Here is a 27,750-nt window from a genome sequence, read left to right on the forward strand (position 1 = left end):
ATACTTTCTATATCTCAGTTTTTTTTATCTGGTTTTTCTTTATTTTTATCTCAGGATTTTACAGCGCTTATAGTTTAGATATAATTTTAGAACTTTGTTAAATTTTTCAGAATTTACGATGCAATGATACAATATTCCTAATTAATATAATGGTTATTGAATTTTGAAACTACATTAAGTCAACTTATTTCTATTAAATTCTAGTCTTGAAATCCTCTGTATTTCACATCCCTGTCTCCATAAACCGAGTGATGTTTAAAGTTTGCTTAACTTTTTTTTGATTCTCTGGGCTCTTTGCAAGGAAGACCTTTTAAAGAGGCTAGAGAGGTATTTTCCCTCCCGGGACGAAATTTTTGCCAAGTGTTTTCCAGCGGGTCTATGACACAGGGGTCTTTATGTTTTAGGAAAAAAGTTTTCGAATGTTATTTTTATTCGAAGGTTCGAAATTTAAAATTAGAAAGATTCGAAATTTCGATTTTGAACGCAAGGAGTTCGAAACCGGAAGTAAAACGATTCTAAAACAAAAACTAAGAAATAAAAATACTCAAGGCTCAGGGCGGACAAATGATTATTGAACTTTTCACAACGATTCATGAAAGAAATCATATAATTTTCCTAAAATCCGTAGAAGTAAACGTCGTAAGTTTGTACACCTGAAGTGTTTGAGTGTAAAGAGGCTCGGGTCTTCCTGAACCTGAGAACCTGAGAAGTTGTCGGGGTTTCGCGGGGTTTACATTTACGAATTGATTATGAATCTATTTTAACTTGCAATTTCTAGTGTGTGACCCTATAAATATTTTGCTTGCAACTTGCGAATCGAGTGACTTGCCTGGATCGCTTCGCAATTCTTATACATATACACTAGTTAAAAACATATCTTTTAAGCCTCCTTTGCGTCTCTCATGGTAGTAACTATGACGTAATCCTTCGAAAAGAAACATCTCGGATAAACCTTTTTAAACTCTCAAAGAAAGTATGGGTCACACGCCGATCATATCTTAAACAATAATTTAGGTATTCCTGAAATATACCGTCATTTCTCTAATTTAATGCAACCAATCAAATAATTATTTTGAGGTACCGCACTAATAATGGGAGGAAATAAATTACTTTGAACCTTTGACTTTCCTATCGCACTAAAAATTTGAGGCAAATGTTAGTTTATCCGCACAAAATTGGAGGAAAAGTAACGAGGAAGAATTTTTTTTACATTCCAATTTTTCTTCAACCTTCAAATATTTCCATCTCTTCCAAGGGTTTTTTCGTTCAATTTCATTTGAAAGTGAACTTCTCGGTTTTAAAGACATATTTAGATTTTTAGATCGTGAAAAAGAAATCCTTAAGCAGATTTTTTAAAAGCCACACAATAATTAGAGGAAAATATGACCTTTATCGTATTAAACTAAAGGAAAATCAGAAATAGGTAAAAAAGTGCACGCACTAATATCTAGAGGAAATAAATTGGTCCAAATTTGTCATAACAATTTATCCGCATGAATTAGAGGACGCCCACTCAAACATTTAATCAACTTTCAGATATTCTCAGCTCCTCGGCCTCAGCCATTTCTTACGGAATTTTTTGGGTTGTTACTTACTTCTATCAATCTGACAACTCGGACCTACAATCATGGACGAAAATGGTGAGACAAAAGTAGAATATATAAGCTTCACCCCCTTCCCCCAGTGGCAATGTTGAAGGGCATTGGAAAGGCGGGTGGGCCGTTCGCACTTAACATTGCCACTGTCGGAAGGGGGGGCATTTCCATTGCTTTCCCAGCATTTTCCAGTGTTCTTTTCAAACATTAAAGTCCATGTCCGTTCGGGGGAGGTAAAAGGTTTGCTGGATGGCACCTTCTGCTTTTTGAAAATCAAAATAAACACGGATACAAAATGATGAGTGTGAGAACATTGCAGCTATGCAGGAGCGCAGTGTTCTTCGAGTGTGTAGAATGAGATTAGTGCCAGCAAACGCCATATCAATTTTACGATGGCACTTCTAGTTTTCACGCACTTTCAGTTCTTATAAAATTTGTGAACTAGAACTGTCTAGGGTCAATGGCTCAGAAGGCTCAAGTGACACTGTGCACTTTTTACTTTTTGTCACGGCGGGAAATTTCCAAGCGAGCGGCCCGCGCAAAGAATTTTTTTTGGTCTTTAAAATGAATGTCGAGTTACGCAAAATGAGGTAAAATTTCCGAGTTAATAAGTGCTGGTCAGCAAAATTTCTTTATATTTTTATTCCTTCAAATTGCTTCTGGCGAGCATTCACGCGCCAAAAGAATGTTATTACATATAAGTCACAGACCAGATTTACAACTCGTCAAACCACAAATGATTTTGCTATTATCATCAACTCATTTTTTACAACTCGGTATCTATTTTGCTGACCAGAACGGCAATCTTTCGAGGAGGACTTTTGCGTCTCCAAAATATTTTTAGAAGTGGGCAGTGTCGTTACAAAAAGACTCGGAAGTGCGCAGTCTCTCGTAAGCCTTCTGGACCATGACCCTAAACAGTTCTAGTTCACAAATTTTATACGAACTAAAAGTGCGTGACGAGCCATAGGGGCCATCGTACAATTTGGTATATCATTCACACGTTAACCCGGGCGAAGGTACATTCATTTGTTGACTGGAGCATAGTTACCATCGTAAAATATGGTGGGTTTTAGGAGATAAACTTGGACAAACTGTGAAAAATACTCGCGAAATCTAATCCTCGCGGAAATTAATCTCCTTAAGTTAACAAGAGTTTGTGACGGTTGTAGAAGAGCAGAATCGGCTCTTTTTTTGAACGGATTGGCCGAAATTTTGGACAGGATTTTGAGTTTGAAAATTACTGCAGAAAAAGGTAATGTACCTAAAAGTCTTTCGGAATTGATAGAAAATATTCAAAATCCCGGAATTTTCGGTCGGCTGCCTCTTTTTTAGACGAAATTGAGGAAAAAATTGGGAATCGCGTACACCCTGAAACCCACCCTCCCCAGGAATTAGATATTTTAGAGCTTCATCAGAAAATGGACGATTGTAGTCACGATATTTAAACAAGTACAAAAAATCTTCACTTTTCAAAAATCTTTTATCCTTTAGATTCTTCTCCTTGGAAATATCTTTCCATGTATAGCTTTCTAATATAGCATAAATGGATGCTCAAAAAATTCTAAACAAGCCGGAACGCTGAGTGGACCTACCTGATGATTTAAGCAGAGGAATGTAAAGAGATGGAAAAACAGCTTTTCTGATTACTCAAAGTTCAACGATCACTTCTATTGAAAATTCTATTGTAAAAACGTTGATTAGGTCATTAAATGAAAGTCCAGAAAAGACGGCTCGCCATACAAATCGTACGGTTTCTACATGATTTGACGATAAAAATGAAAATTTGTTTTTCCGTTTTTGCCGATTACTAGTTCAATTTTTAAGAATAAGGAGCAATATTTTTACCAATGTATAACAAAAGAAATTCTTAACGCAATGATATCAAATTGGTTCTTGTAAAACTATCAGAAGTAAAATCAAGATGAAGTTATAATTTTCTCGAGCTCTAGTTTTCCATATTATGTTGCGGTCATGATGCGGTTATATCAGTAGAATCGCTAGGAAATTCTGAGCAAGAAGATATAGGTACCTTTTCGTATAGGAGAGGTGTACCCAAAATATAAGCCCTAAAAGTTTGCGCATAATCAGGCTTGAAACAAAAGAATTTTGTCACAACACGCTAATTATGCAGATTTTTTATAGCGACAACAAAAGAAACCTATTTACTCGACATAAACTCCCTTAAGGGCAAGAGACCTGGTATATGACGAGCCGTTTTTCCATTGTTTTCAAGAAGCTATTTTTCCATCTCTTTACATTCCTCTGGAATAACTAACCTAAGAATCTCCTCAAGATACCGGAAAAATCGTTCGAGTTTATGGACATAATTGAGTTGAGGAGGTTCGAGTTATGGAAAGCGATAATGGAAAATATCGTGAAAAAGAAAGGACGAGCAAACAGTTTCCTAGTGATCTTCGGCTGTTCCAGCGATTTCTGAGGAATTCTGGATACTAGAATAATTAATTCAGTTGAAAATCAAAAACGCTAAATATCATTATCATTGTTAACCCCTTAACAACAACACATACTTGGGCTCCACTTCACAAAAATTTGCTCAATATTCCAGCGCAATAAAGTTACAAAGATTCGGACGGTGCTACGCAAAGATGCTGCGATAACGTCAAGCTGGCAAATCAACACAAAGTTCTGACCCCTCATAAAAAGCCGGAAAGAAAAAATTATTTATTACGGGGCCAGCCTTGCTATCGTTCCTCAAAATATTCGGAGGTGTGCATTTTCCGGGGTACTTTTAAAATTACCTCAAGTGACCAAAATAGACTTTTGACAGGGATTTAATTTGAAATTGAAGAATCATGAAACCAACACCTAAGTGATAATTTTCACAAAATTGTCTTATTGCTACATTTTGGCGAACGACATTTGCCGAATTCAATTTCCGCTAAAATTAATCCACTTGAGGTACTGTATAGAGTTGAGCAATCTTTTGTAATGTTGAGAGTAAGTACGGTTTGACGAATAAATTCCATAAAAAACAGTAAAAATGGCAATTTTCAGTCGCAAAAGAATCTTTTAGAAAATCGGCTCCGTCACATTTCAAGTATTGCTATTTTGCATCAGTGTGTAAAATTTCATGAAAAAATATAAAGCACAACTCGAGAAATTCACGGCAAATCGTTTTTCCAGCGATTCTCGGCTGTCCCAGCGACTTTTAGTAAGTTCCGACTTCAAAAATTTTATTGGACAATTGAATCGTGCTTGAGGGTGGGCATTGTTACCAATAATGTTGTTGTGTGAAAAAAGCAAAGAAATATAAGGAAAAAATCCAATGAAAATCTGCAAAAACGACGATTTCCAGCATTTTCGGCTGGAAAAAAGCTTTTCTCAAAAATCCGTCTGCTAATTATAATTAATACGCATCTTTGTGCAAAAAATGGAAAAAAACTAATGATGAAATCTCGAAAATCGGACATATTTTGGGCATTACCATATTTGTACCTTTGAGCCAAAAATCAGAAAAAACTAATGAGCTCGAGAAAAGCTGGTAACAGACGGACGGGACGGACAAAGGTTAATCTATAGGACCTCCAGGTAGGTCCAATGACTTTCAAGCCCAAAAGTTATGACTCGAGACTCCTGGATGGAAAATGAAGCCACTTAATTCCCATCCAGAACGCCCGCGCGTGGTTTTTACACAAACTCCGGATTGAAAGTAAAATCTATTGCTAGATTTCAAAAAATGCGGTCCTCAAAAACAGAGGCGCTAGATACAATCCGTTGTTATTATTGCGGTGTGTTCAGGATGGAAAATACTTTAGGCGTACAAACTTTTTTCGCGAAAGTAAATGTCTTTGAAAATTCTTAACAGGGCAATTCGCGAAAGTTTATGCTCGCAAAATATTCTCAAAAAAATTGAAAATCTATAAAACCTCGAAATCGTAATAAATATCAAATTTTCGGCTTGTTATGATCCTTAAATCATAAATGCCTTTTTAAAGTCGAAGAGCAACCGTCTTTAGCTGATTTAAGGAATATTTATCACTTTGAAGGCAATTTCTATTCGAAAATTCTCATTTTTATCCAACGATTCGCGAAAGTTTATGTTCGTGAAAAACATTTTTCCTAAAATTCGCGAAAGTAAATGTCACAAATTTCGCAATTTTTCGACCTCGCGAAAGTTTGTACGCCTAAAGTAAGTAGCTTCAATTTTTCTTACATTCCGGGCTTTTAACTCAATGGGTAGTTTCAGAAACTAAAGTATCCCCCTCTTTCTAAAACAGACGTTAGGAGCAAAGCGGGGTAAGTCTAGCTTGTTTTTTCAAGACACTGAAAAATTGAACTTTTTAAATCAAAAATTCGAAATTTTGTTTTGGACCTTCGAAGAGTCGCAAAAATCACAAAATCTAATTTCAGTCCCCCTAAGGCTTGTAAAACAGCCGAAAGTTCCAATAAGGGTCACGAAATCTCGAAAAATCAGTTTTTTCCTCTATTTTTGCGGCACGTATCCGTCAGCTCGCAACCCTAGTACCCCCGGATAGTCTGTGAAATGATTGATTCAAGAATCGTTGGTGATTCATTCAAAATTTTTACAGCGAAGGGGGAAGGACTCTTGTCATGTCACTTACAGTATTCTTTAATGAAATAGGGAGGAAATATTAATTTTGAAATAGCTTTATCTCATCACTTACCTACTGTATTTTTTGAGATTTACACAGCATTTATGCTGTAAGATTTTTGAAGGGCTTACACTTTGTTTATCTAGCAGGTTTTAATTTTTATTCCCTTGTTTGTTGATTATTCATTTTATCATGAACATATAAACGACTGGACATCTATCTTTTATTGTCTCTTTGAAGCGAGCTTCGTTGCCGCCTGTATTTCAAAATTGCTATAAAAAATCCGACAATATTCCGTCGTAATTTTATTTCTTTGAATTGTTTAGGTAAAATGATTGATAGAGCTTGAACATTACTCCTAATGCACAAAAAAATTATTTTCAAATTTTTTCACGAGTTTGTAATATATTTTATCAACATTTTCAACTCTGAAAACCAGTGCTCTGTGGAATTGCTCCATCTGACATCCGTAGGAACAAAAACATGCTAGATCTCAGAAACCGTGCTCTTTCCGACGACCACATGCTTAACATCGTCGCCAACAACCCGCTACTTAACGGCAGGTTAAAAAGCAGATCTCCACTCTCAAGGAGGATGCACTCACTTGCTGCTGACAACATCGAGAATGTTTCCCCTCAAACTTGGGCCGATGCAAAATGGCGCCAACGCTGGAATGATTCAACTCACCAATTGAAACAATTTATTCCGCTGCCCTCGAACAAACCATCTGGTCACGATCTAAAGCGCCACGAATGGGTCCTGCTAAATCGCATACGTTCGGGTTACGGTCGTTATGGTAGTTTTATGCATCGGATTGGTCTGAGCAATAACCCTAACTGTGTCTGTGGTGAAATACAAACTCCTCAACATGTTTTAGTTTGCCAAACGATAGGCATCCGAGGTGATATTAAAACAGTTGACAATGACTTTCGAAATTGGATCAATTCAAATAATTTAGATATTTAATCTATTATTTATTTACTATTTATTATACATACTCATTTATTTGTCTTCCTATCATACGCATATATATAACTCTGAAGTGCAGAATTTCAACTGCGTGTATACTTTTGAATCCCTTTTGTCACTCCAATAATTTTTTTTATGACTTGAAAAAAATAGCTTGCCAAAGTTGAGAGCCTGTGTCATAAGAATATCGAAATTAGAATGTGACTCTCTCTAAAATTATTAGACACTTTTAAGTCAAAATTTGGAAATATTTGTCGGAGTTTTGACAAGCTGACGATGATTTTGCCTCTGTTATCTTTGTTATGATATAGATAAAAGACTTGAGAAAAGTAGAACAACAAAGACTTTTGTCGAAATTTTGACGTTGTTAGCAAGGTATTCCCAAGAGGTATACCATCAGAATTTATTGTTTCATTTGATGATTTTAACGAGGCGGCAACGAAGTTAGCAGTGTTATCTTCAAAAATACAAAGGAGATGGATGTCCAGTCGTTTATATGTTCATGATTTTATTCAAAGCAGGTTAAGGTTTTTCTAGTTAGTAATGGATGGTTATGTCTTTGATTTTGGTTGGTATGGGATCAATAGATTAAAGCTGGTGTTTTTTTATGAAGAAAAATAACTCGGAAAGCTAAAGGAAGCAAAAATTCTCGAATTAAAAATTCAAAAATAACTCGGAAAGTTAAAGAAAGCAAAAAATCCCGAGTTAAGAAATGGAAAATAACTCGGAAAGTTAAAGGAAGCAAAAATTCCCGAGTTAAAAAATGGAAAATAACTCGGAAAGTTAAAGGAAGCAAAAATTCCCGAGTTAAAAAATGGAAAATTACTCGGAAAATTAAAGGAAGCAAAATAAACCGAGTTATGAAATGTAAAATAACGTCACTAAATTCAAAAAATGACGTCATAACTCGGGATAGCTCGGTTTTTTCTTAACTCGGTTTTTTTAACTCGGAAAAAATAACTCGGGAATTCCAGGCCTCATCTTAATTAGACGATGCTATCGTCCGTTTAAAGTAAATGCGAGAAAGAGTCAGGGCGTGAGGGCGGTTTACGGGAAAAAAGTGGCGGTAGAGTTTCGAAGAAACGGACGATACCAATTTGGCGCATCTTCACTCAAACGATTTTGCCTGACTGACCTCTGAGAGAGGTCAGCGGGTTTTCGAGATTTTCCGTTTGCGTTTTTTGTTCGAACTGAGTGCAAACAGTGCAAACAGCTAAACGTTTGAGAAAGATGGCTGATGAAATTTCACTCAGATTGTTTTTATGAGATTTATTTTCATGGTGGAGAACAATTATTTCGACTTTTATTAGTCTTTTTTATGCATGAATTTTTGTGTACAGTATATAAGTCTTTAGTGTGTCAGTTGTCAGTAGGGATTAGATTCCTTAAGATTTGCTTTTGGAAAAATCTTTTTGAATATGAACAACAACCTGACTGACTGACTTTCCCCTCAAGATTCCATTTTAAAGGTATGTTTTCCATTCTTTCCATTCCTTGAAATTTTCAGCTTGTGCTTTTATGTGGTTTATGAGCATGAGCAAGTAATATTCACATATTCTCACTCTATTCTCAACTACTTTACTGCTTTATACCTCAAACTACTTTTTGATTTTTGATTGAAAATACTTTCCTTCATTTACTATTTTTTCATGTTTGTTTCTAATCTATTTCCCCAAGTTTCTAGCTGAATAGAACCTTTTAGAACTGGTGTTACAAATTCTAATTCTTCTTATTTATTGGGTGTTCAGATTACCACTGGACATATATAACAGGCTTTTTTGAAATTTTTCTCGAAAAGTAAACAGAGGGTGTTCTTAGGTTAGGTAGGGGCAATTAATTGAACCAGAACATACAGTAGTTTATATTCAGTCAATTCCAGATGTACGAGTACATGAAAAACCAAACGTTTAAAAGTCACCATAAATTTTGGCAAATCAACGGTGTGAAAGGTTGAAATTTTCATGAATTGCACCTTTTCACTGCAAATTCATGATATGTGCCATTCCATATTACATCACGTACCCAATATGTGATTCGTTGTAAGTGACGTAAAATAAGTCAATACGTCACTTTCAACCAATCAGCTGTGGAATAGACAATGGTGCATATCAAGAGTTCACCAAAAAATGTTTTTGTGAAATCACCAAAAAGGTTTTGGTAATAAGTTTCCCTACTGCTTATATACCTTTTTATAAAATTATTTCTTGTTATTTTATGTACTAGTAATTTGTGAAATTTGTGGAATTGAACCAGTAGAACGTGGTTGGAAAATTGTTCTGTACGTTATATGAAGAATAAAACCATTCAAAACAATAAAAAATGGTACTGCCAAATGCAAGCTGTGAATACTCATATCGCTACCCGTACATTGAACCTATTTATTTAATTTTTGAGAAATTTTTCTATATAAGTGATTAATTTGTTGTTTTCTACTTGTTTAGGGTAAGATGTAAAAATTGTACTTACTGTATACATTCTCAAGCAATTGTTATTCCTTTACTATTCTACTACAGTTCAAGACATTCAGCGACAAATTTTTTTTTAGCATAATCTTCGGTTGCGGGAATTAAAATATTTTCATATATATGATTTTTTTGACTTATATTTTTTTATAAATAACTTCAGATTGAATAAATATCTCAAACAAAATTTGGTGAATTGTGTGGCAAAGGAATGTCTATATCATATAAAATAAATTCCAGAATTATCCCAATTTTAGCAATTTTTAACAAGAAATTTGGCTGTTTGAAAAAATAAACTGTCTGACTGTTGTCGCCCTTTGCTGAAAAAACAAGATTTTGATTGGGGTATCTTTTGGGCATTTTTTCTTTGCAAATTTCTTCCAGTCTGTACAGAGAATTTACACACCAGATCTGAAGTCAATCTGAATAGTGCTCTAGGATTTATGGTAATTTTAATGCTACATAAGTTAATGTAAAATATGGTTTCGCAATAGCAGACAGTATATAATGTTTATATAAAGAAGTTAGCAAAACAGAACTAAAACTAAAATTTTATCCTTATTTTTCTATAAAGGGATAATCAGATGGTCTGAGATATTTTGCCTGCAGATAGCTTCTACGATTTTAGGAAAAACTTCTAAATGAGATCAGGAAAAAACAAATTTTTAATTTAGAGATTACTTCAGGGATTTTAATTAGGGTGAGAATTTGTTCGGGCATTTTTTGGTTTAATTTCTCGAAACCCTGAAAAAGCTCAGTTTTTACTCCAATCAGCCGATTAAAAGGCCATTTGTAGAATATGTAGTACGATATGTCTGAGAAAATAAAATATTTTATCTTCTTTTAAATTATCATTTTTTCCAGATAGGATTTGGATAAGACTTTCAAGTAGCATTGTATGGTAGCAATAACAGCATCTTGCTGTACCATGAACGTCTACAACTTCTACCTAAGGCCAGAATATAATTATATTTAAATATAGAATATGGTGGAAAATATTGTAAACAAATTGTCTTCAATTGTCAAACTATCTTGTAATGATTTTTTGTATCAGAATAAAAATCTTCTCTAGCTGCCAGAAGCACATAGTCTACCTTCAAATTGATACCATCTTCCAGACAAACAAAAATTAAAAACTTCAAAATGATTTCCTATAATATAAAAAATATGTATGAAAGTTAAAAATTAGTAACTTGTAGAATGGGCCTAGAATTTCTAACAAAACAAAAATGGAGAGTATTGAAAAGAAGGTAAAAAGCTGTTTTTATCAGAAGGGAAGTGTGTAAAATGATACTAAATGTACAGCAAGTGTAGTGTCTTTGAGTTATAAAATTAGTTAAAAAGAAAAATGAAGGTTGTAAAAAATATTAACAACAAACCTGTTAGTCTTTGTGGTGATTATTTCTGAAGTCAAAGTATGTTAAACATATGAAGCACGGCTCTTAAAATTTAAATACTTGTTGCAAATAAATTGCAAACTAACATTCTAAATTTGAGCTACAAAATAAACCCATAAAGAAAAGAATACACCTTTCCCGTAATTCGTAAAACTGATGCGCGCGCATCATTTTGATGCTCTCCACCGTTTGATCTCTGGAGGTAAACAAACCCGTTTTTGCCTGCGTTCCCTTAGGGAAAGTTGGTTTTTTGAGCTTTTCTTAAGTTCTGTCGAACAAAATCCCCTCAAATTTTAGTATGTTCAATCTATTCATGATATTATACCACCCTGAAAATATTTTGCCAAAAGAAGGTCGCTGTCAAAAGTTAGAGGCTCAAATCCCACTTTCCCTAACCCCTCGCAGGCAAAAACGCGTTTTTTACCTCCCAAACAATTTTATACACAACGGTGGAGCGCACATTTTCCCGGGCCATTTCTGAGAAATTTGAATTACGGGAAAGGTGTATTTCATGCAAGAAATTCCTTCAGCCAACCCTACTGTACGTTGCGCTTTCGAATGTTTTGAAAATGGCCGAACCGAATCGTCAATAATACGCAAAGGCAAATCCACGGCTTTTTTCAGTTTTTTTTCTTTTGCGCCAAATTGGTATCGTCTACACTGTAAACATCTCCGCCACTGCTTACTCCACCCGAATTTATCACGCCTCTCCTAAACTATTCCCTTTTTAGTGATTTTGTGTAGACGATAGGATCGTCTACTCTCAATCTTGCCTTGTTTTGGTTTGGAATTTTCGCAAGATGGCGCATATCATCGAAAAAGTCCCTACAGCTAGTTACCAGGCCCTTTTACGGAATGTGGCTAATGTTGTCTAAAAAGAAAGGGACACTTTACCTAGCAATTTCAGCACTATATTTGCAACAGAATAATCATTTTTCTCGAAAATTGAAACTTTTGTCCTACATTTTAGTATCGATAGATAGATTTTAGGAGGGGCGTTTATTAAACTATTTGATTCTAACGTCGAATATTTAGAGCAAATCTACTCTGTTTTAGTTCTACAGGGTGGCGACGCTTATTTTAGATGAAAAATCCAGCTCTTTTGGTCAAAAACATCCTTTTTTCCAGGTATTTTGAGCTGAAAAATGTACCTTTTTCCAGCCTTCACCAAAAAATCTGTACTTTTTTCCAGCTATAAGCGAGTGCAAAATTATTACCATTGGATACCCCTTTAAAACCTACAAAAAATAGAGATACCCTCTATCTGAAAATTTAGGCTGAAACTTTTCGTGTTGAAAGTACGCTGTCTATGGTTCCTACAAAATGGTTTTTCTCCAATAACTTTTTATATAATAGTCCTTTTGGTCTCAAATTTTGAACAGTGATTCACTGCAAAGTAACTAATGTTGCAATTAGATCATTGGGACCTAAATATTTTCAAGACTGTATGTTAGAATCAAAATACACCTTAAAACCTAAATTAGAACTTTGAGGGCCTTAAGATTTCTCTGGGGTCTAACCACCTGCCATAAATATAGGTACCAAAAAAGTTTGATTTTATGACCCTAAAATACAATTGTGTAGTCTCTAGATGAACTGATCTGGTTACAAAAAGACTAAAATCTTCCTTTTCAATCCTAATCAGAACTTGTATCAAAGTATTTAAGTCATACAAGTTTCTAGTAAACGCCCCTGTAGCACTGTAAATTAGGTCATTTTGCTGTTTTAAGCCTACCTCAAAGGGCTCATTCTGGTTTATTCAACAATTCTTGGATAATACTGAAGGATGGTAGAAATGCCAGGAAATGCAAACCTTTTTCCCCAAGATTGAAACATGCATTTCTGAAAGCAGTTCTACCACCCTTCAATAAAATGAGACAAATCAATTTTTGTTCAAGATTTTTTTGTATTAATTTATTCGTTTTCCTCAGACCTTAATCTGGCGGTGGCGTTGGTTACTTTAATTGAAAGTTGATTGGCACGTTCAACAATGTCTTTTCGTTTACGGGCGGAAACGTTGTGGGCGATTTCTGCGGCGTATGTTCCTTTAAGCATGAGGAGGAGTTCTAATTCCTAAAGTGAAAGAAACGAAAAGAAAACAATTAGGTTTAGGAATTTTCTGTTTGCAAGTTTTAACTGACTGCTTTTCACTGCATGTTTCAAACTTGGGGAACTCTCAATGTTGATCGTAACAGAAGGGTGTGATAAACGATCACAATCACATTTGCCTTCTAATTTTGTTTAAGAAGTAAAAAGACCTGCTAAGACATTGAAACCGGAAAAAAAAAATTGAATTTACAGAAGATTAAAACATGGTCGAACGTGCGCACTGCACTGGGCTCAACTTCAGATTTTCCCGTTATTAGAAGGCCCAATTGTAACATTTCAAATATTTAGTATTAGGTAGCAAATATACTTTGTCCGTTTTGGCTGAAATTTGGTACACTTGTTCCTTGGGTGAATACCTGGGGGTGCTTTTATCTTAATTTTTTCATTTTTTTATGTGCGTTAGAATAGTGTCCTCGTCCTAAGAGCCTTTCAAAATAAATAACTTAGGAGAAAGTTCCTCAAACCTTTTGTGGCTTTTGTTCACACGTTGCTCTGAAAAATTAATTTCCCACAATTTATCATATACGAAAATTGATTTTAAAATTTATCAAGATATTAAAGTTTTCTTGGGTTCACAAATGTTTACATATATCCCTATTCTTAAAGTCTACCATCATAGCTTTACAGTCACTATCCACAGACAAGTTTAAAATATCCCGATCAAAGGGTCTGACAATTGTGAGATCAGCCAATCTCCGAACTCTGCTCAATGGCACATAAACAAAACTCAAATTGATTCTTTTCATTCCTTTTGGAGGGATTAAATCAATTATTATTTTGTTTAATGTTTGTCCTTGACTCTTATGGGCAGTGCAGGAAAAAGCAGGAACAAGCGGAAAGTGGTTTCGTTTCAGCCAAATCGGACCGTTTTTAAAGTCTCCAAGCTGCCAGCCTCGTTTTGGTGAAAAACTCATCCCCAGGCCCCAAAAATCAAAATTTTTAAAAAATGAAAAAAACACCCCCAGATATTCACCCAAGGAACAAGTGTGCCAAATTTCAGCCAAATCCGACCTTTTTTGAAGTGTCCAGGCTGCCAGCCTCGTTTTGGTGAAAAACTCGTCCCCAGGCCCCAAAAATCAAAATTTTCAAAAAATGAAAAAAACACCCCCAGAAATTCACCCAAGGAACAAGTGTGCCAAATTTCAGCCAAATCCGACCTTTTTTGAAGTGTCCAGGCTGCCCCAAAGTTTTAGCCTCGTTTTGGCAAAAAACTCGTCCCCGGGCCCCAAAAATCAAAATTTTCAAAAAATGAAAAAAACACCCCCAGATATTCACCCAAGGAACAAGTGTGCCAAATTTCAGCCAAATCCGACCTTTTTTGAAGTGTCCAGCCTGCCCTAAAGTTTTCGGACGGACATACATACATACAGACATTCTCAGATTATAACTCAACTGAAGTTGAGAAAAGAAAATCAGCTGGCCAAATCAGAAACAATTACAATAAATAACTTACTTTTTGGTTGTGAACGACAAATTTCTTGAAGCCATCAGGCATACAATGTCTGGTTTTAGCGTTAGTTCCATAACCGATGTTTGGCATCAAATATTGCCCCTTGAATCGTCGTCTGACTCTGTTATCAATACCCTTTGGTTTTCTCCAGCTTTCTGCGACCTTAACATATCGGTCAGATTGATGACGAATAAATCTTTTGGTTCGCTTTTTGATGAGCTTCCTCTTTTGTGTTGGAACGACCATGTTGACTCTGCAATGAAGTAAATCGGAAAATAAATATACCTGGGTTTGATGTATTAATAGAGAAAACCTATAATACATCAACAAGTTTAGATTTTAAGTTTCGTTACAGCTTAACACGTCGTTACTCTTTCAAAATATAAATCGGATTCTCAATTTGAAAACGCAAAGTACCTGAACAGTGGTGAAAAAGAATGTGGCTATGGACTATTTTAATTAGTTTTTTCTTTTGAAAACTCTATCTATTTTAGGCTGTGCTGCAAATCAACCCATCATTTTTAAAGGTCTAATTTTACTTTTGTCATTGAAGCTTGAGATTCCTTGTCGAAAAATGTAACGAATCAATTTTTGTCCATGCTCTGTTTTATTTATTATTTGTTATATCTTCCTATCATCATAAGGAGCTTTTTCTCACTACACTTATCTCAATTCCTTATCTGCTTTTACGGATGCTGAATAAAGAAAAGACATCAAAGTCATAAGTGTTTACTCCATAATTGCTGTTCATAGCTACTACAGTAAGCCAGACCACACCCATGAAGCAATTTATCTCCTTCATTTGACGACCTTGTATATAATTGCAAGTCTTGCATAAAGAAGGTGCTTTACAGAAGGGTTAACAAAACTGAGGTAAACTGAAAATATGAGCCTCTTTAATTTCATTTAAATCTATTTATCCCAGGGACATAATTACCATGGTAATTGTTTGAATACGAGGCAAGTGATGTTCGTGCAGGTTTGTGACGTAATTTTTGAAAAGGTCTATTCCTTATCTGCAGCACTGCTTTTAGGGAAGCTGAATAAAGAAAACTTGGAAGACAGCAAAGCTTAAGTCATAAGTGTTTACTCCATAATTGCTGTTCATAGCTACTATAGTAAGCCAGACCACACCCATGAAGCAATTTATCTCCTTCATTTGACGACCTTGTATATAATTGCAAGTCTTGCATAAAGAAGGTGCTTTACAGAAGGGTTAACAAAACTGAGGTAGACTGAAAATATGAGCCTCGTTAATTTCATTTAAATCTGTTTATCCCAGGGACATAATTACCATGGTAATTGTTTGAATACGAGGCAAGTGATGTTCGTGCAGGTTTGTGATGTAATTTTTGAAAAGGTCTATTCCTTATCTGCAGCACTGCTTTTAGGGAAGCTGAATAAAGAAAATTTGGAAGACAGCAAAGCTTAAGTCATAAGTGTTTACTCCATAATTGCTGTTCATAGCTACTATAGTAAGCCAGACCACACCCATGAAGCAATTTATCTCCTTCATTTGACGACCTTGTATATAATTGCAAGTCTTGCATAAAGAAGGTGCTTTCCAGACGGGTTAACAAATTAAGGTAAACTGAAGATATGAGCCTCATTAATTTCATTTAAATCTCTGTTTATCGCATCTGTCATTAAGACAGAGATCAACATTAGGGGCACTACAGATTTTAAGTTCAAAATCAATCTAAATTTCATTTGAGAGGAAAAATCTTTTGTCAAACTCTTTACTTTTATATCACCTATTAAGAAGGTGTAATAAAATGGGAGAGTGCAACTGATCTCCTTTCACGGTTCAACACAGTAGAGCATTGAGATGCAATACCATGTGCGATTCAGAAAGGAGACCTATCAATCATCAAGCTTAAACAGACTTTGACATAATTTGGCATGCGAATTTAAACATAATCCAAGCATAGCTATCATAGAGAGAATTTTAAAGATTCAAATCAAAGTTGTCAAAAATGTTTCTATCAAATGGTATCAACATCCATCTAAAGATTCATCTAGAAATCCTGAAATGCAATCTGAAATTACAGGCTGTCTTCTCGTTACTCTTGAAGAAAATCTTTACGTTGAATTCTCATTTGAGCCATGTTATATTGATAAATACTAAACGTTCAACCAAGCCCGTAGTGAATATCAAAAGAAAATAAGTTACCGTTGATTGTGAAGGTAATGTTAGCTTGTGAGGTCCTCCACTCTTTTTCTAATAGAGAAAGATTGAAAAAAATATAGAAAATGCAGTTACATTTTACATTGTCAGTTCTTAAAAAAAGCCACGGAAAAAATTCAAAAACAATTCTGCAATTCATGGAACAAAGGAGGCCTTAAACTTAAAGGATCTAAAATCTAGTAAATTTCCTCAAATCCGTTCAAAGCATTAAGTCTGTAAAATAATCAACATTCCCTCATATTCAAGGCACTAGCTTTACTAGATATCTGACGTCCCATAGAGAAAATCGACCAACTTGACAATCTTGAATATAAAAAAGCTTGAGACTAATTTTCATTCAATTTGAAAGAAAAAAAAAACAATTTTGTTGAACTCTTTACTTTTATATCACCTATTAGAAAGGTGTAATAAAATGGGAGAGTGCAACTGATCTCCTTTCACGGTTCAACACAGTAGAGCATTGAGATGCAATACCATGTGCGATTCAGAAAGGGAAAGTTGAAACTATTCCTAAAATTTATTCACATTTGTTACAATAAGAAACCTTATACTGATTTGGTTCTTTTCCCAGAGATTCTGATAAGGAGTGACATCAATACTCATTGTACCACAAAAAACACCAACAACATCAATTTGACATTTAAGGGGTCACTCGCATATCGATTTTTCCTGCAATTAACGTCATTGTGACGCTATCTGAAGAACCCCACCCCCCTTTCTTAGCATTATTTACATAAATATAACAAAAATCGATGAAAGTAATTTTTCTTCTCTATTACAGATATTGATATTCCAGTCACATTGATTTTTGTGCTTTGTTTCGCACGGTTTTAAAACAAATGGTTTTGACTTGTGACTTTCACATTTGTTTGTCCCCAGACAAAGGGCTCGTTGTTTCGTCATATCTATGTAGATGGTCTGTCAGCGCGGCCCTTGTATATCAAAATACGGCCCATCTATTTTTTATTGCGGTATCTCTGTTTTTATGATTAGGGAGATAATAACATATTCCTACAAACGTAACGGAAGGGTATTGGATATCATCTGTTATATTTTATGCATTTGAATTAAGATGGCAGGTGTAGCGAAGGATGGAATACAAAATGTTACAGGTTTGCAAATCGATATTCTGTTGAAATTTCTTAGCGTCATGGGCTCTGACCCCCCGTCCCCTCGCATCACTCACAATGACGTTAGTTGCAGGAAACATTGATATGTGGGTGACCCCTCCCTAATGGGATAGGGTTTTATGTTTGATGTTTTTAAAATCTGTGGCTAAATGTTACACATGTCCAGACGGTGTCAATCCAACGAATCGAACGTCGAATCAATTGAACGCAATCGAATTGCAATCGAATATAACCCAGGATTTGCTTTTCGATTGCTTCGATTACGTTCGATTGTATTCGATTACGTTCGATTGATTCAATTATATTAGATTTCATTCGCTTTGCTACGGTACTTTTAGCACTCGGTCACCCGCTAAACCCTAAAAAGCCCTAACAGAGTGATCCAATTTAATTCAATCAAACTCATCAAACAGAATCCTCTAGTCTAATCAATCGAAATCAAATGCAAATGACAATCGAAAATAGTTCAACTATTAATCGAACCAATCTACCTTATTCAAACGCAATCGAACACAATCGAATATTACCCAGGATTCGGCCGTTCGATTGAGATTCGATTACGTTCGACCATCGAATTGCAATTATTCGATCGCGTTCGATTACGTTCGATTGGTTCGATTGCGATTTTTGTTCGATTGACACTGTCTGGACATGTACACAGGTCTTAAACCTAAAACCCCTTAACCTGGCTTTGTTTTGTCACATGATTATTTTAATTATTTTGGATGTACATTTCATATTTATAATTTAACACGAAAAAAACAAACTGAATGATATTCACAAATTTCTTTCTAATTTTCTATTTCGTAATTTCCAGCTTTAATCTTTGTTGTCCAACTTTGTCCAACATTTAATTTATTATAGAATTTGTAATTGAACTCTGTTGAACATAGTTTTTGCTGAATGTGATGAACATTGTATGTTTGGTCGAACTTAAATCATCCACTTTCTTAGGGGTCTCTCACAAATTGATTTTAGGTTAGAAAAACATCAATTGATGTTTTAAAAGCGAATTTCCGATGTATTTTGCAAAAATACATGGATTTTCATCGGAATTTCGGACCACCACTGGAAAAGAAAAATTATTTTTGAGGCTAAAAAAATTTTTAAATGGACGTCTTCCAATGGGGGGTAACAAAAATTTTCTGGGATGACCCAATGACTACAACAGTGAGCTTTTCCCCCTCCTTTAGCCTTGTTTATCTTTGACTTAACAGTGAGAACATGAAACAAAAAACCCAAGCAATCTGTTAAATTCGTTGATAGATCATCAAGAATAATACAGTAAAATACCACTGAGAACAGAATCCCAATCAACAAAAAAAATGCTGTTAAAGATCAAACAACCAACTCAATCAGCCTTTGACAGGCTCAGTAACAATTTACTTGGAGAAGTAGAAGAGCAATTTCTCAAACCGAAGCTGAAATTCATTCCTTTCAAAACCAAACATTCATATACCAAAATTATACACTATCAGTCTCCATTACAGAAAATATGCCAACTCCAATGTGATGTAAACAAAGCTGCATAACAATGCCAATAGCATTAAGTAAGCCAAAATTTTTCATCCATAAGGACCTTCAACTATTCTACAATGCATATGATACTCATCCAGCATACAAAATCATGAGATTATCCAGAATTTCGACGATAAACTTACATGGTATAATTCCAGTAACCAAATTTCTTGAACAAGTTTGTAAAGGAATCACTGAAATTGCGGGTCAAGTTTACGGGTCCTTTGCAGCCATTTTTGTTTGTAATTTGCGGAACCGAACAAATACAATTAATTTCCAACCGCCCGTCGCCCCCTTACTTTTTCTTTTCTGAATTCGATTCACCCTATTTTTTTCTCCACCTCTCTTCTCTAGCTCGCGAGTGAGTTTACATCATTGAGGATTGAGGTTTTTCTCGCACTTGATGTAAGATTTTATGCCAACTAAGCACTACAGCTCTAGATTTTCAACATCCAAAGGTTTGTGGATTATTTACGGAATTCCATCAGCCCCGAGAGCGCGAGTTTTTTTTTTGTATTTGTTTGTGACTGTGAGAGCTTTTGAGGACGGTAAAATGACTGAAGCGATTTAGAATAACACGCCGTTTTGACCCGCAAAATCGAGAACGGTAAAAGTGCTGATTTACCGTCGTCCTCGGTTCAATCAGAATCTAGTCAAATCAGAAAGCTAACCGTCTCCGCTCCATCCGTAGCAGAAAAACACAGTACCTACTACTGAGCAACGGTGGCATGCGCCTCGCTCTCAACCTGGACTCAGACCCCTTGTTTTGAGGGATCGACGATTTAAACAGTAATTCTTTTTCGCTTTTTAGGCAAGGAATCAGATACTGAAAAACAACACTGACTGATTTTTGCCGATTTCTCATGTTTAATATGACACTATTATTATTGTCTCTCTATCGTGTGTGGACAAATAAAAAGAAACACCATAATTCCAAATTTGAGTCAAAGTTGTTCTTATAGATCAAAAAACAACAAAAGGGTGTGGTGGTGGAAAGAAAATCCTCCTCAATTAAATGGGGGTGAGCCACCACACCTATACACGCAACAACGAATGAAGTGAAGACAATCGACATTCAAGCTGAGTGGTCAATCCAAGAGGCTGTACTCCTCGCGAATCCAATTGGATTACCGGATACGGTGGGATTTGGCAATCAACACTCGTAGCACCCCATAGCCTCACAAGCATGGTTGCTAAAAAGCTTATGAAGAACATTTGCTTCATTTCGCAGAATGTACGTGGAATCAAATCTGCCTCGAGACTCGAAGAGTTGTTCAACTCGCTATCATTACGTAAAAATGTTTGGGGTATGTGTCTTCAGGAAACATGGAGATTCGGACATGAGACTCTTGACTGTGACAAGTTCAAACTAATAACAAACGGACTTGAAAAAACAAACGATGCATGTAATCGTGGCTCGCAAGGAGTCGGCATTGTATTAAACCACGAAGGAATATCCGCATGGAAAGCAGCAGGATACGAAAAGCATATCGATTATGGTGCTCGAATTATTGCTATAAGACTTTGTGTTAAAGACAAACACAAAAGAGACGTTTGTTTATTTCTTGTATCAGCGTACGCTCCTGTCGGTAATGCACCAGACCAAGAGTGGGATGACTATCTTGAAAAATTCTCAAATTGTATCAATAAGAGACGCAACGGCGATATTCTGATCATTGGGTCGGACTGCAATGCAAGCGTCGGTTGTGCTTCAGATAATGATAATGGCCCACTCGGAAAGTACGGCTTGAGTCACAGAAACAATGCTGGTTTACGTTTTCTCACTCATCTTGCCATACACGAACTTAAAGTGAGTACAACATGTTTTACAAAGAGACTCTATGCAACCTGGACACACCCAAGGAGTAAAAACAAACACCAAATTGATCATTTCCTAGTAAACGCTGAAATGTTTCATCGTATTGTTGACGCAGGTACGTGTAAACAAGTCATTGACAGTGATCATGGTGCAATCATGATCAGACTTCGTATTATGAAACGTTTGAAAAAGAAAACTACCCCTCGAAATCGCTTAATAAATCTTGATTACACTGTTTTAAATGACAGAACTGTATGTTACAACTTTTGCGAACATGTGAAGCTGAACACTCCAAATACAGTAACCCATACAGAGATTATCAAATCTGTATCCTCGGCTTGTCATTCGATTTTACCAACCAAACCCAGAGCACAGCCAGGCTGGTTTGAAGCAAATAAAGAAACTTTGATCCCGTTGATAAACAATCGTAATGAAGCAATGCAAAGAGTGCTACGAAGGAGGACGAGAAATAGCAGCGAGAAATTGAAACATGCACGAAAGAAGCTGAAACGTGAAGTCAAAATTGCTAAAAACAAGTGGATAGAGTTCCATTGCAATAACATTAATGACTTTGGTACCAAGAAAGCTTGGGAATCTATTAAAATACTAAGAGGTTCTCTGGCAAAAATTCGTCCATCTGTACAAAAACAAATGAAAAAACCAGATGGCTCTACATGTCAAACACCCGAGGAAAACGACACCGTTTTCTATAACCACTTCAAGAATCTTTTTGATCAAGAAGGCACGTACGATCCCACAGTGCTTGACGAAATTTCCCAACACCCTGTCCACAAAGAATATGACCACCCTCCGACAGATGAAGAAATCCAAAAAACTACGCTCAAGCTCAAAAATAATGCACCAGGTGAAACAGGAATCATGTCCCAACCCCTAAAAGCGTTGTTAAATCATCCGGATACTCGTATCATCTTACGACAGATCATTATAAATTTTTGGAATACAGAAATTGTTCCTGATGAATGGAACATCGGTCGACTGATTGTACTCCCAAAGAAAGGTGACTTATCACTACCCAAAAACTATCGTGGGATAATGTTGTTAGAAATTACATACAAAATCATTGCTAACATTTTACACGCCCGATTGCTTCCGATAGAAGAGCAGCTAGATCATGAGCAACAATGCGGCTTCCGACCAAAACGTGGCTGCATTGACGCTGTCTTCACAATCAAATCCGCAATTAAGAAAAGGAGTGAGCATGGACTTGAGTCGTGGGTGTTATTTCTTGACTTAGTCAAAGCGTTTGACAGAGTGCCCAGAAAATTGTTATGGGGCATTTTACTGAAGTACGGTGTGCCACCTAAACTTGTGAACCTCCTAACTGCTTTACACAAGACATTTGCTGTTAAAATCGACAACAACTTCATCACTGATCCCATCAACAATAGTATCGGTGTTAAACAAGGGGATGTCCTAGGCCCCATTCTCTTCACGTTCTTCATCACAGCAACCATCAGTAGTTGGAGAATAAAATGTTCTGCCACTCCTTGTGTATTCATGACAAAAAATGATGCTCAAATGACAGGTAGATCGTTCAAAGCACGTGGAGAACCAATTTCGTTGCTTGATTCAGAATATGCAGATGATACTGCAGTCGTATTCGATAATCGTCATGATGCTGTTGTTGAGACGCAATCACTAGTTCACCACTTTTCTCGCTTTGGTACAGAAATCCACACCGGAGTAACAGAGCCTCGTCAAAGCTCAAAAACTGAATTGCTCTTCTGTGCCAAGGCACCTTCTCTTTACGAATCGCGAGAAGATTACGATAAAGCTGATTTCTCTGACATCATTTTAACCAATAACCGATACATCCCAATCGTTAGCCAGTTCGCATATTTAGGAAGTATCATTACAACAAATGGTACGGATGACCTCGAGATTGAAACACGTATTCGTAAAGCGGGAAATGCGTTCGGCGCACTGAGAAAATCGATTTTCAGCTCCTGTAGTGTCGATTATGTCACAAAGGGAAAAGTTTATTCTTCTTTTGTTTTACCCATACTCTTGTATGGTGCTGAATGTTGGTGTGTTACAGAAAAGTTATTTAAGTTATTATCGAGATTTCATCATCAATGTGTTCGTGTTATGTGCCACACCAATCGCTTTCGGGCTTGGCAGGAAAGGCTTACGATGTTATCTATGTTCGAAAAGTTATCTTTGAAATCGATTGATTTGTATGTTGTAAAAAAGCAATTACAATGGGCTGGGCATGTAATGCGTATGTCGTGGGAAAGGTTACCGAGAAAAATGATATCTTGTTGGGTTCGATCTAAAAGGCCCAGAGGTTGTCCAAAGTTTACATATGGTAGATCTATTTCTAAATGTTTGAAAAAAGCTGGTATTGATAAATGTAATTGGTATGTGATTGCCTCTGATAGACTGAGATGGTGGAAGTTGATTAACAATATTTCGTAGATTTTTATTTTAATAGCACTCATTTATTCTTTAGTTATTTATTTCCATTATTTATTTTTATAATTTATGTAGTATATTGTGCAGTGATCTCTGACTTAGGTTAGGGCCTATTCCCATTTTTGGGAAGGTGTATGTCTTGTCTTGTCTTGTCTCTATCGTGTGAATATTACACATCAAGCTGTGGAGACAGAGATCCCAATTTGATTCAACGCACACTACTCAGCGAAAACAAAAGTAATCATGGTTATCTCCAGGATCTTGGAGTTGGATAAAGCCATGCTAATCAAATTACAAGTGGAAAACGTTAGAGTAGAAAAATTGAACAACAAATAGTGTAGTAATCTCAAAACACAACATAAATATTTTTGTAATTTACATAGGAATCGATAGTAACTTATTTAGAATTGAATAAAAATTATTATTAATGAGTGGGTAATGACTGTTACAGACGAGTAGGTTACACAATTGGCGGAGTCAGAAAAAAGAAATATTTTGAACTTGAAGGAAACTTGTTTCGCTGATGATAATAAATATCATAAAAATTACTTGAGTTTGATAACATGGGGATACATTCTCTTCATTTTCGCATTATTTAAACTTTAATGTGATTGAGACGCAATAAAATTCTTGTAGTCTGTCTCCACAGGTCAAACTTTAGAGAAAGCTCAGCTGTGGTGCTCACCACGGTATATCAATACCCCCTCCTTCCACCATTAAATGGTTTTCATAGCATTTTGATTGCATTTTTCATCAAAACGCACTCATCCAATACCCAAACGAGACTTTTAAGTTCCTCCGAGTGTCAAGCTCAGCTATGAGCCCCCGATAAGAAATTTCCTCCCTGAGCTTCAGCAGCACCGGTGGCCACCACTCCACCATCGGAATATCAATGACCAGTTTAGAAATGTGTGTTTTTTTGTGACAGAGACGGGCTAGCTTTTGAATTTTCCAGATTCCTGAGTATAGCTAAATCGAGCACTTTTATACCGCGCGTCCTCGATTTTGTGCGGGTCAGAACTCCGGGTTGTTCCAAATCGTTTCAACAGACACTCTGTCGTCCCCTTAATTAAGTGTAGATTAGATTTAGAGTAACTATTCGTATTTTTAGGACGCTTTTGGATCCGGGGGGGGCAGTGGGTTTACCAACTGACGGTATGTGCGGCGAAAAAATTGGCTTTTAGAATCGCACCCCTTACAGTGCAGAAAAAAATCGGTGAAATTCATACCCTTACAGTGCATTTTTTCAAATTTTAAACTCTTTTAGAGCAAACAAAATCAACATTTTCGAGCAGATTTGCTGAAATTTGCACCCTTACAGCGCATTTATCAAAAGTCCACCTTTACAGTGCATTTCTGATATTTTGAAAAACATACCCTCTTAACCGCCACACATACCCGTCGGTCAATTTGCCTGACTGCCTCCCCCCCCGGGTTTTGGATATAGCTTATCACTAATATTCCCCGTGGTGTATGTGCTATGTAGTGCGATCACATGAACTCCATCTTTTCTTTCATCTTTCTTTTGAAATAGTATTGTTGGTTAAGATGACGGAGGACTCGAGAATATAACCATGTGCCACATCTGACTCTAGGCTCTATTTTCATTACCATGTGTTTAAATGTTGGCATCTTTTTTGAATCCAATGTTTCTATTTGTGTCTTCTTCTCGGTTACGCATGTTTATCGAGCGTACGAGATTGTCAACCCATCCAACATATGTGGTAACTCAGTTATAACAGTTCCTATTAGCCAATCCTAAACTTTGGTTCTCAACGGAATTGATTAAGGGTTAATCCACACCAAGAGAGAGGAAAGCATATTACTGTTTAACAAGGTGTACGATATGACAATGTTTACACAAGTGATATCCTTCTAAAATGAAGCGGGAAGACCATGCGGTACCACAAATAATGTAAGTGTTTCCGCATTTATAAAAGAGGGAGAAATCTTTTCGGACCATTTCCAATTGTACCGCGCGTGAAATTTAAATATCTGATTCATTGGTGTCATGGGAATCGAATGTTTTGGTAATAGTTTGGTTCACTTGATAGACTGGAGTTGCGAATCATGGAATAAAGTAATATAGTTGTTATATGATATCAGATATCGAAACCATGGAAAAAGTACATTCTCAGTGGATTTTCACTGAGGCTTGGCGGTTCTTATTTAACTTCTTAACTTCTGTTCTTATCTTGTTCTCATGATTTTACAGCAAGTATTGTGGCATTTTAGATTTCGTAGCCTATTTACACCTCTTCGACTCTCAATTTTTGCTAAAAGTTGAATCATTCCAGGCTTAGCATTGTACGTAACTTGTGTTTATTTTCGGTATTTTGTTCTTATGAGCCTCATTGTTCTTATGAAATCTTTCTTATAAATAAATTTCTTATTGAGCCTCTCGTAGGATACCTATTCCTACGGCACGGCACTGCTTTCTTGGACACTAAAAAGGTAGATTTCGTTTCGAACTGTCAAAATTCATGGAATGGGAACATTGTTTTTGACCTTTTTGACAGAGAGTCGTACCAGGTTGCAATAACATCAATCATCTGATTCAGACATATATTTGCAGGTTTTCAAAACAAAAATCTTCATGATAAATTGGATCTTATAAGCTCTTGAAGTTAGATTTTGTGAGCTTTGCTTGTAGGTGAACAGCTTGAAAGTTTGGAGAAAAGTCAGATTGTGGAACTCTTTTTGAATGATTTGCCCGATCAAAAGTTATAGAATTTATTATGGTAATCTTTTTTGCATTTTTTAAGTGTATGATTTTAGTTAAAAGACCTAATGGTTAGAGAGGAATCTTCAAATCTTTCCCGGGCAAGAAAACAGTTACTTTATTGTCCATCCAAGAGGTTTGACTCTAGTCTCTTCAGGACTTTTAACTCAATGGTGCGAGTCTTTAACTCGCAGGATGATCCATGTTTCTGTTAGAGAGACTTAGCAACCATTGCCAAGATTATGACCGTAGGACCAGAAGCAGAACATCTTGATAGTATATTACACATTTTGTAGAACAACGCACAGAGACATAGGCAAGTTCCACAAAAGTGTACTAGAGAATTTGTGTAGTAGAGCAGATTTTTATTACATTGTAGTTATTTATTCACATTATAAAAAGATAACTACTGTACCCCCTGTGTCACAGACCCGCTGGGACCCCAGCCCGCTGGAAAATTTGGCGAGAATTTGGTCCCTGTTAGGAAAATACCCGGGAATTTCATCCCCACTGGAAAATTGACTTTGATTTCATCCCCATCCGAAAATCAATGTTTAAAAACTGCACTTCAAAACCATCCCCACTGGATTTTTTTACCTTAGAACAATAGAATTTTGATCACCTCACTTCATCCTCACTTGAATTTTGATAGAAATTTTTATCCCCACTGAGGAAAAGTTTCAACCGGAGCTGTGAGACAGGGGTGTTACTGTGTCATACCATACTGTAAAGTTCGTCTAAGATTATCCCTTTGAAATGATCGTCCGACCCCTGTATGGAAATGGAATGACCCAATAACTAAGCTTGTTCTGAATAGCAAGATTTTGTTTCCGTTTTACTTGGACTGCTGGATATACAGTTGACTCTCTCTAATTCGATCTTCAAGGGACCAATAATTTTCTTCGAAAAAGAGAAAGATTCGAAATACGTACATAAAATATTTTATACTAATTTCTAGCTGAGGGGACCAATATTTTAATTCAAACTATATAGAAAGATTCGAATAGTAGTGGTTCGAATTAGAGATAGTTGACTGTATTTGTAAACTTTGCTGATGCATTTCCAATGTTACAGAAAATGGGAAACTGCAATCCCCACCGTAATATTTGGCACTAAAGGGGAATTCCCTCAGATTTGAAAACTGCAAGTGATTTTTAAGTGCTTTAAAGTACGGTTGGAAAGTAGAGTTTTAACTCTGAGTTTTAACATGAGACTTAACACTTAGGACCTTAGGATCTCAAGATCTAAAAGCTCAAAAATGTTCCAATGGGGCTGAGAATATAGCCTGGAAGCCACTTAACCCCTACCAAATCGAAAAATCCGATGAATCAAAGTGGAAGTACTGAAACAGCGATTCTCGCCCGATCTTTAAATTCTG

General features: G+C 36.1%; 1 protein-coding gene across 2 annotated transcripts; it reads right to left on the reverse strand.

Annotated features, from left to right (window-relative positions):
- Nucleotides 1-12,886: 12,886 nt before the first annotated feature.
- On the reverse strand, nt 12,887-19,647 carry LOC136802519 (large ribosomal subunit protein eL32-like). 2 transcript variants are annotated; one of them, XM_067059259.1, is made up of 4 exons: nt 19,539-19,622; nt 16,733-16,780; nt 14,563-14,812; nt 12,887-13,073 (listed from the first exon to the last, which is right to left on the reverse strand). In XM_067059259.1, exons 3-4 carry the CDS (start codon nt 14,803-14,805, stop codon nt 12,915-12,917), a joined length of 402 nt encoding a protein of 133 aa, XP_066915360.1. In that variant the 5' UTR covers nt 14,806-14,812; nt 16,733-16,780; nt 19,539-19,622; the 3' UTR covers nt 12,887-12,914. The 2 variants fall into 2 exon arrangements, with proteins under 2 accessions (XP_066915360.1, XP_066915359.1); XM_067059258.1 differs by lacking the exon at nt 16,733-16,780 and having other exon boundaries at nt 19,539-19,647.
- Nucleotides 19,648-27,750: the final 8,103 nt, after the last annotated feature.

Source organism: Clytia hemisphaerica, unplaced genomic scaffold (genome assembly GCF_902728285.1).
Source record: "Clytia hemisphaerica strain Z4C2 unplaced genomic scaffold, Clytia hemisphaerica genome assembly, whole genome shotgun sequence".
Lineage (NCBI taxonomy): Eukaryota > Metazoa > Cnidaria > Hydrozoa > Leptothecata > Clytiidae > Clytia > Clytia hemisphaerica.

Excerpts from the sequence above, each read along its gene's own strand:
- LOC136802519 (XM_067059258.1), bottom strand. The coding sequence starts at position 14,805 with ATGGTCGTTCCAACACAAAAGAGGAAGCTCATCAAAAAGCGAACCAAA. Across the intron at positions 13,074-14,562 it reads TTGTCGTTCACAACCAAAAA|GAATTAGAACTCCTCCTCAT; the intron begins GTAAGTTATTTA and ends CTTTCACTTTAG.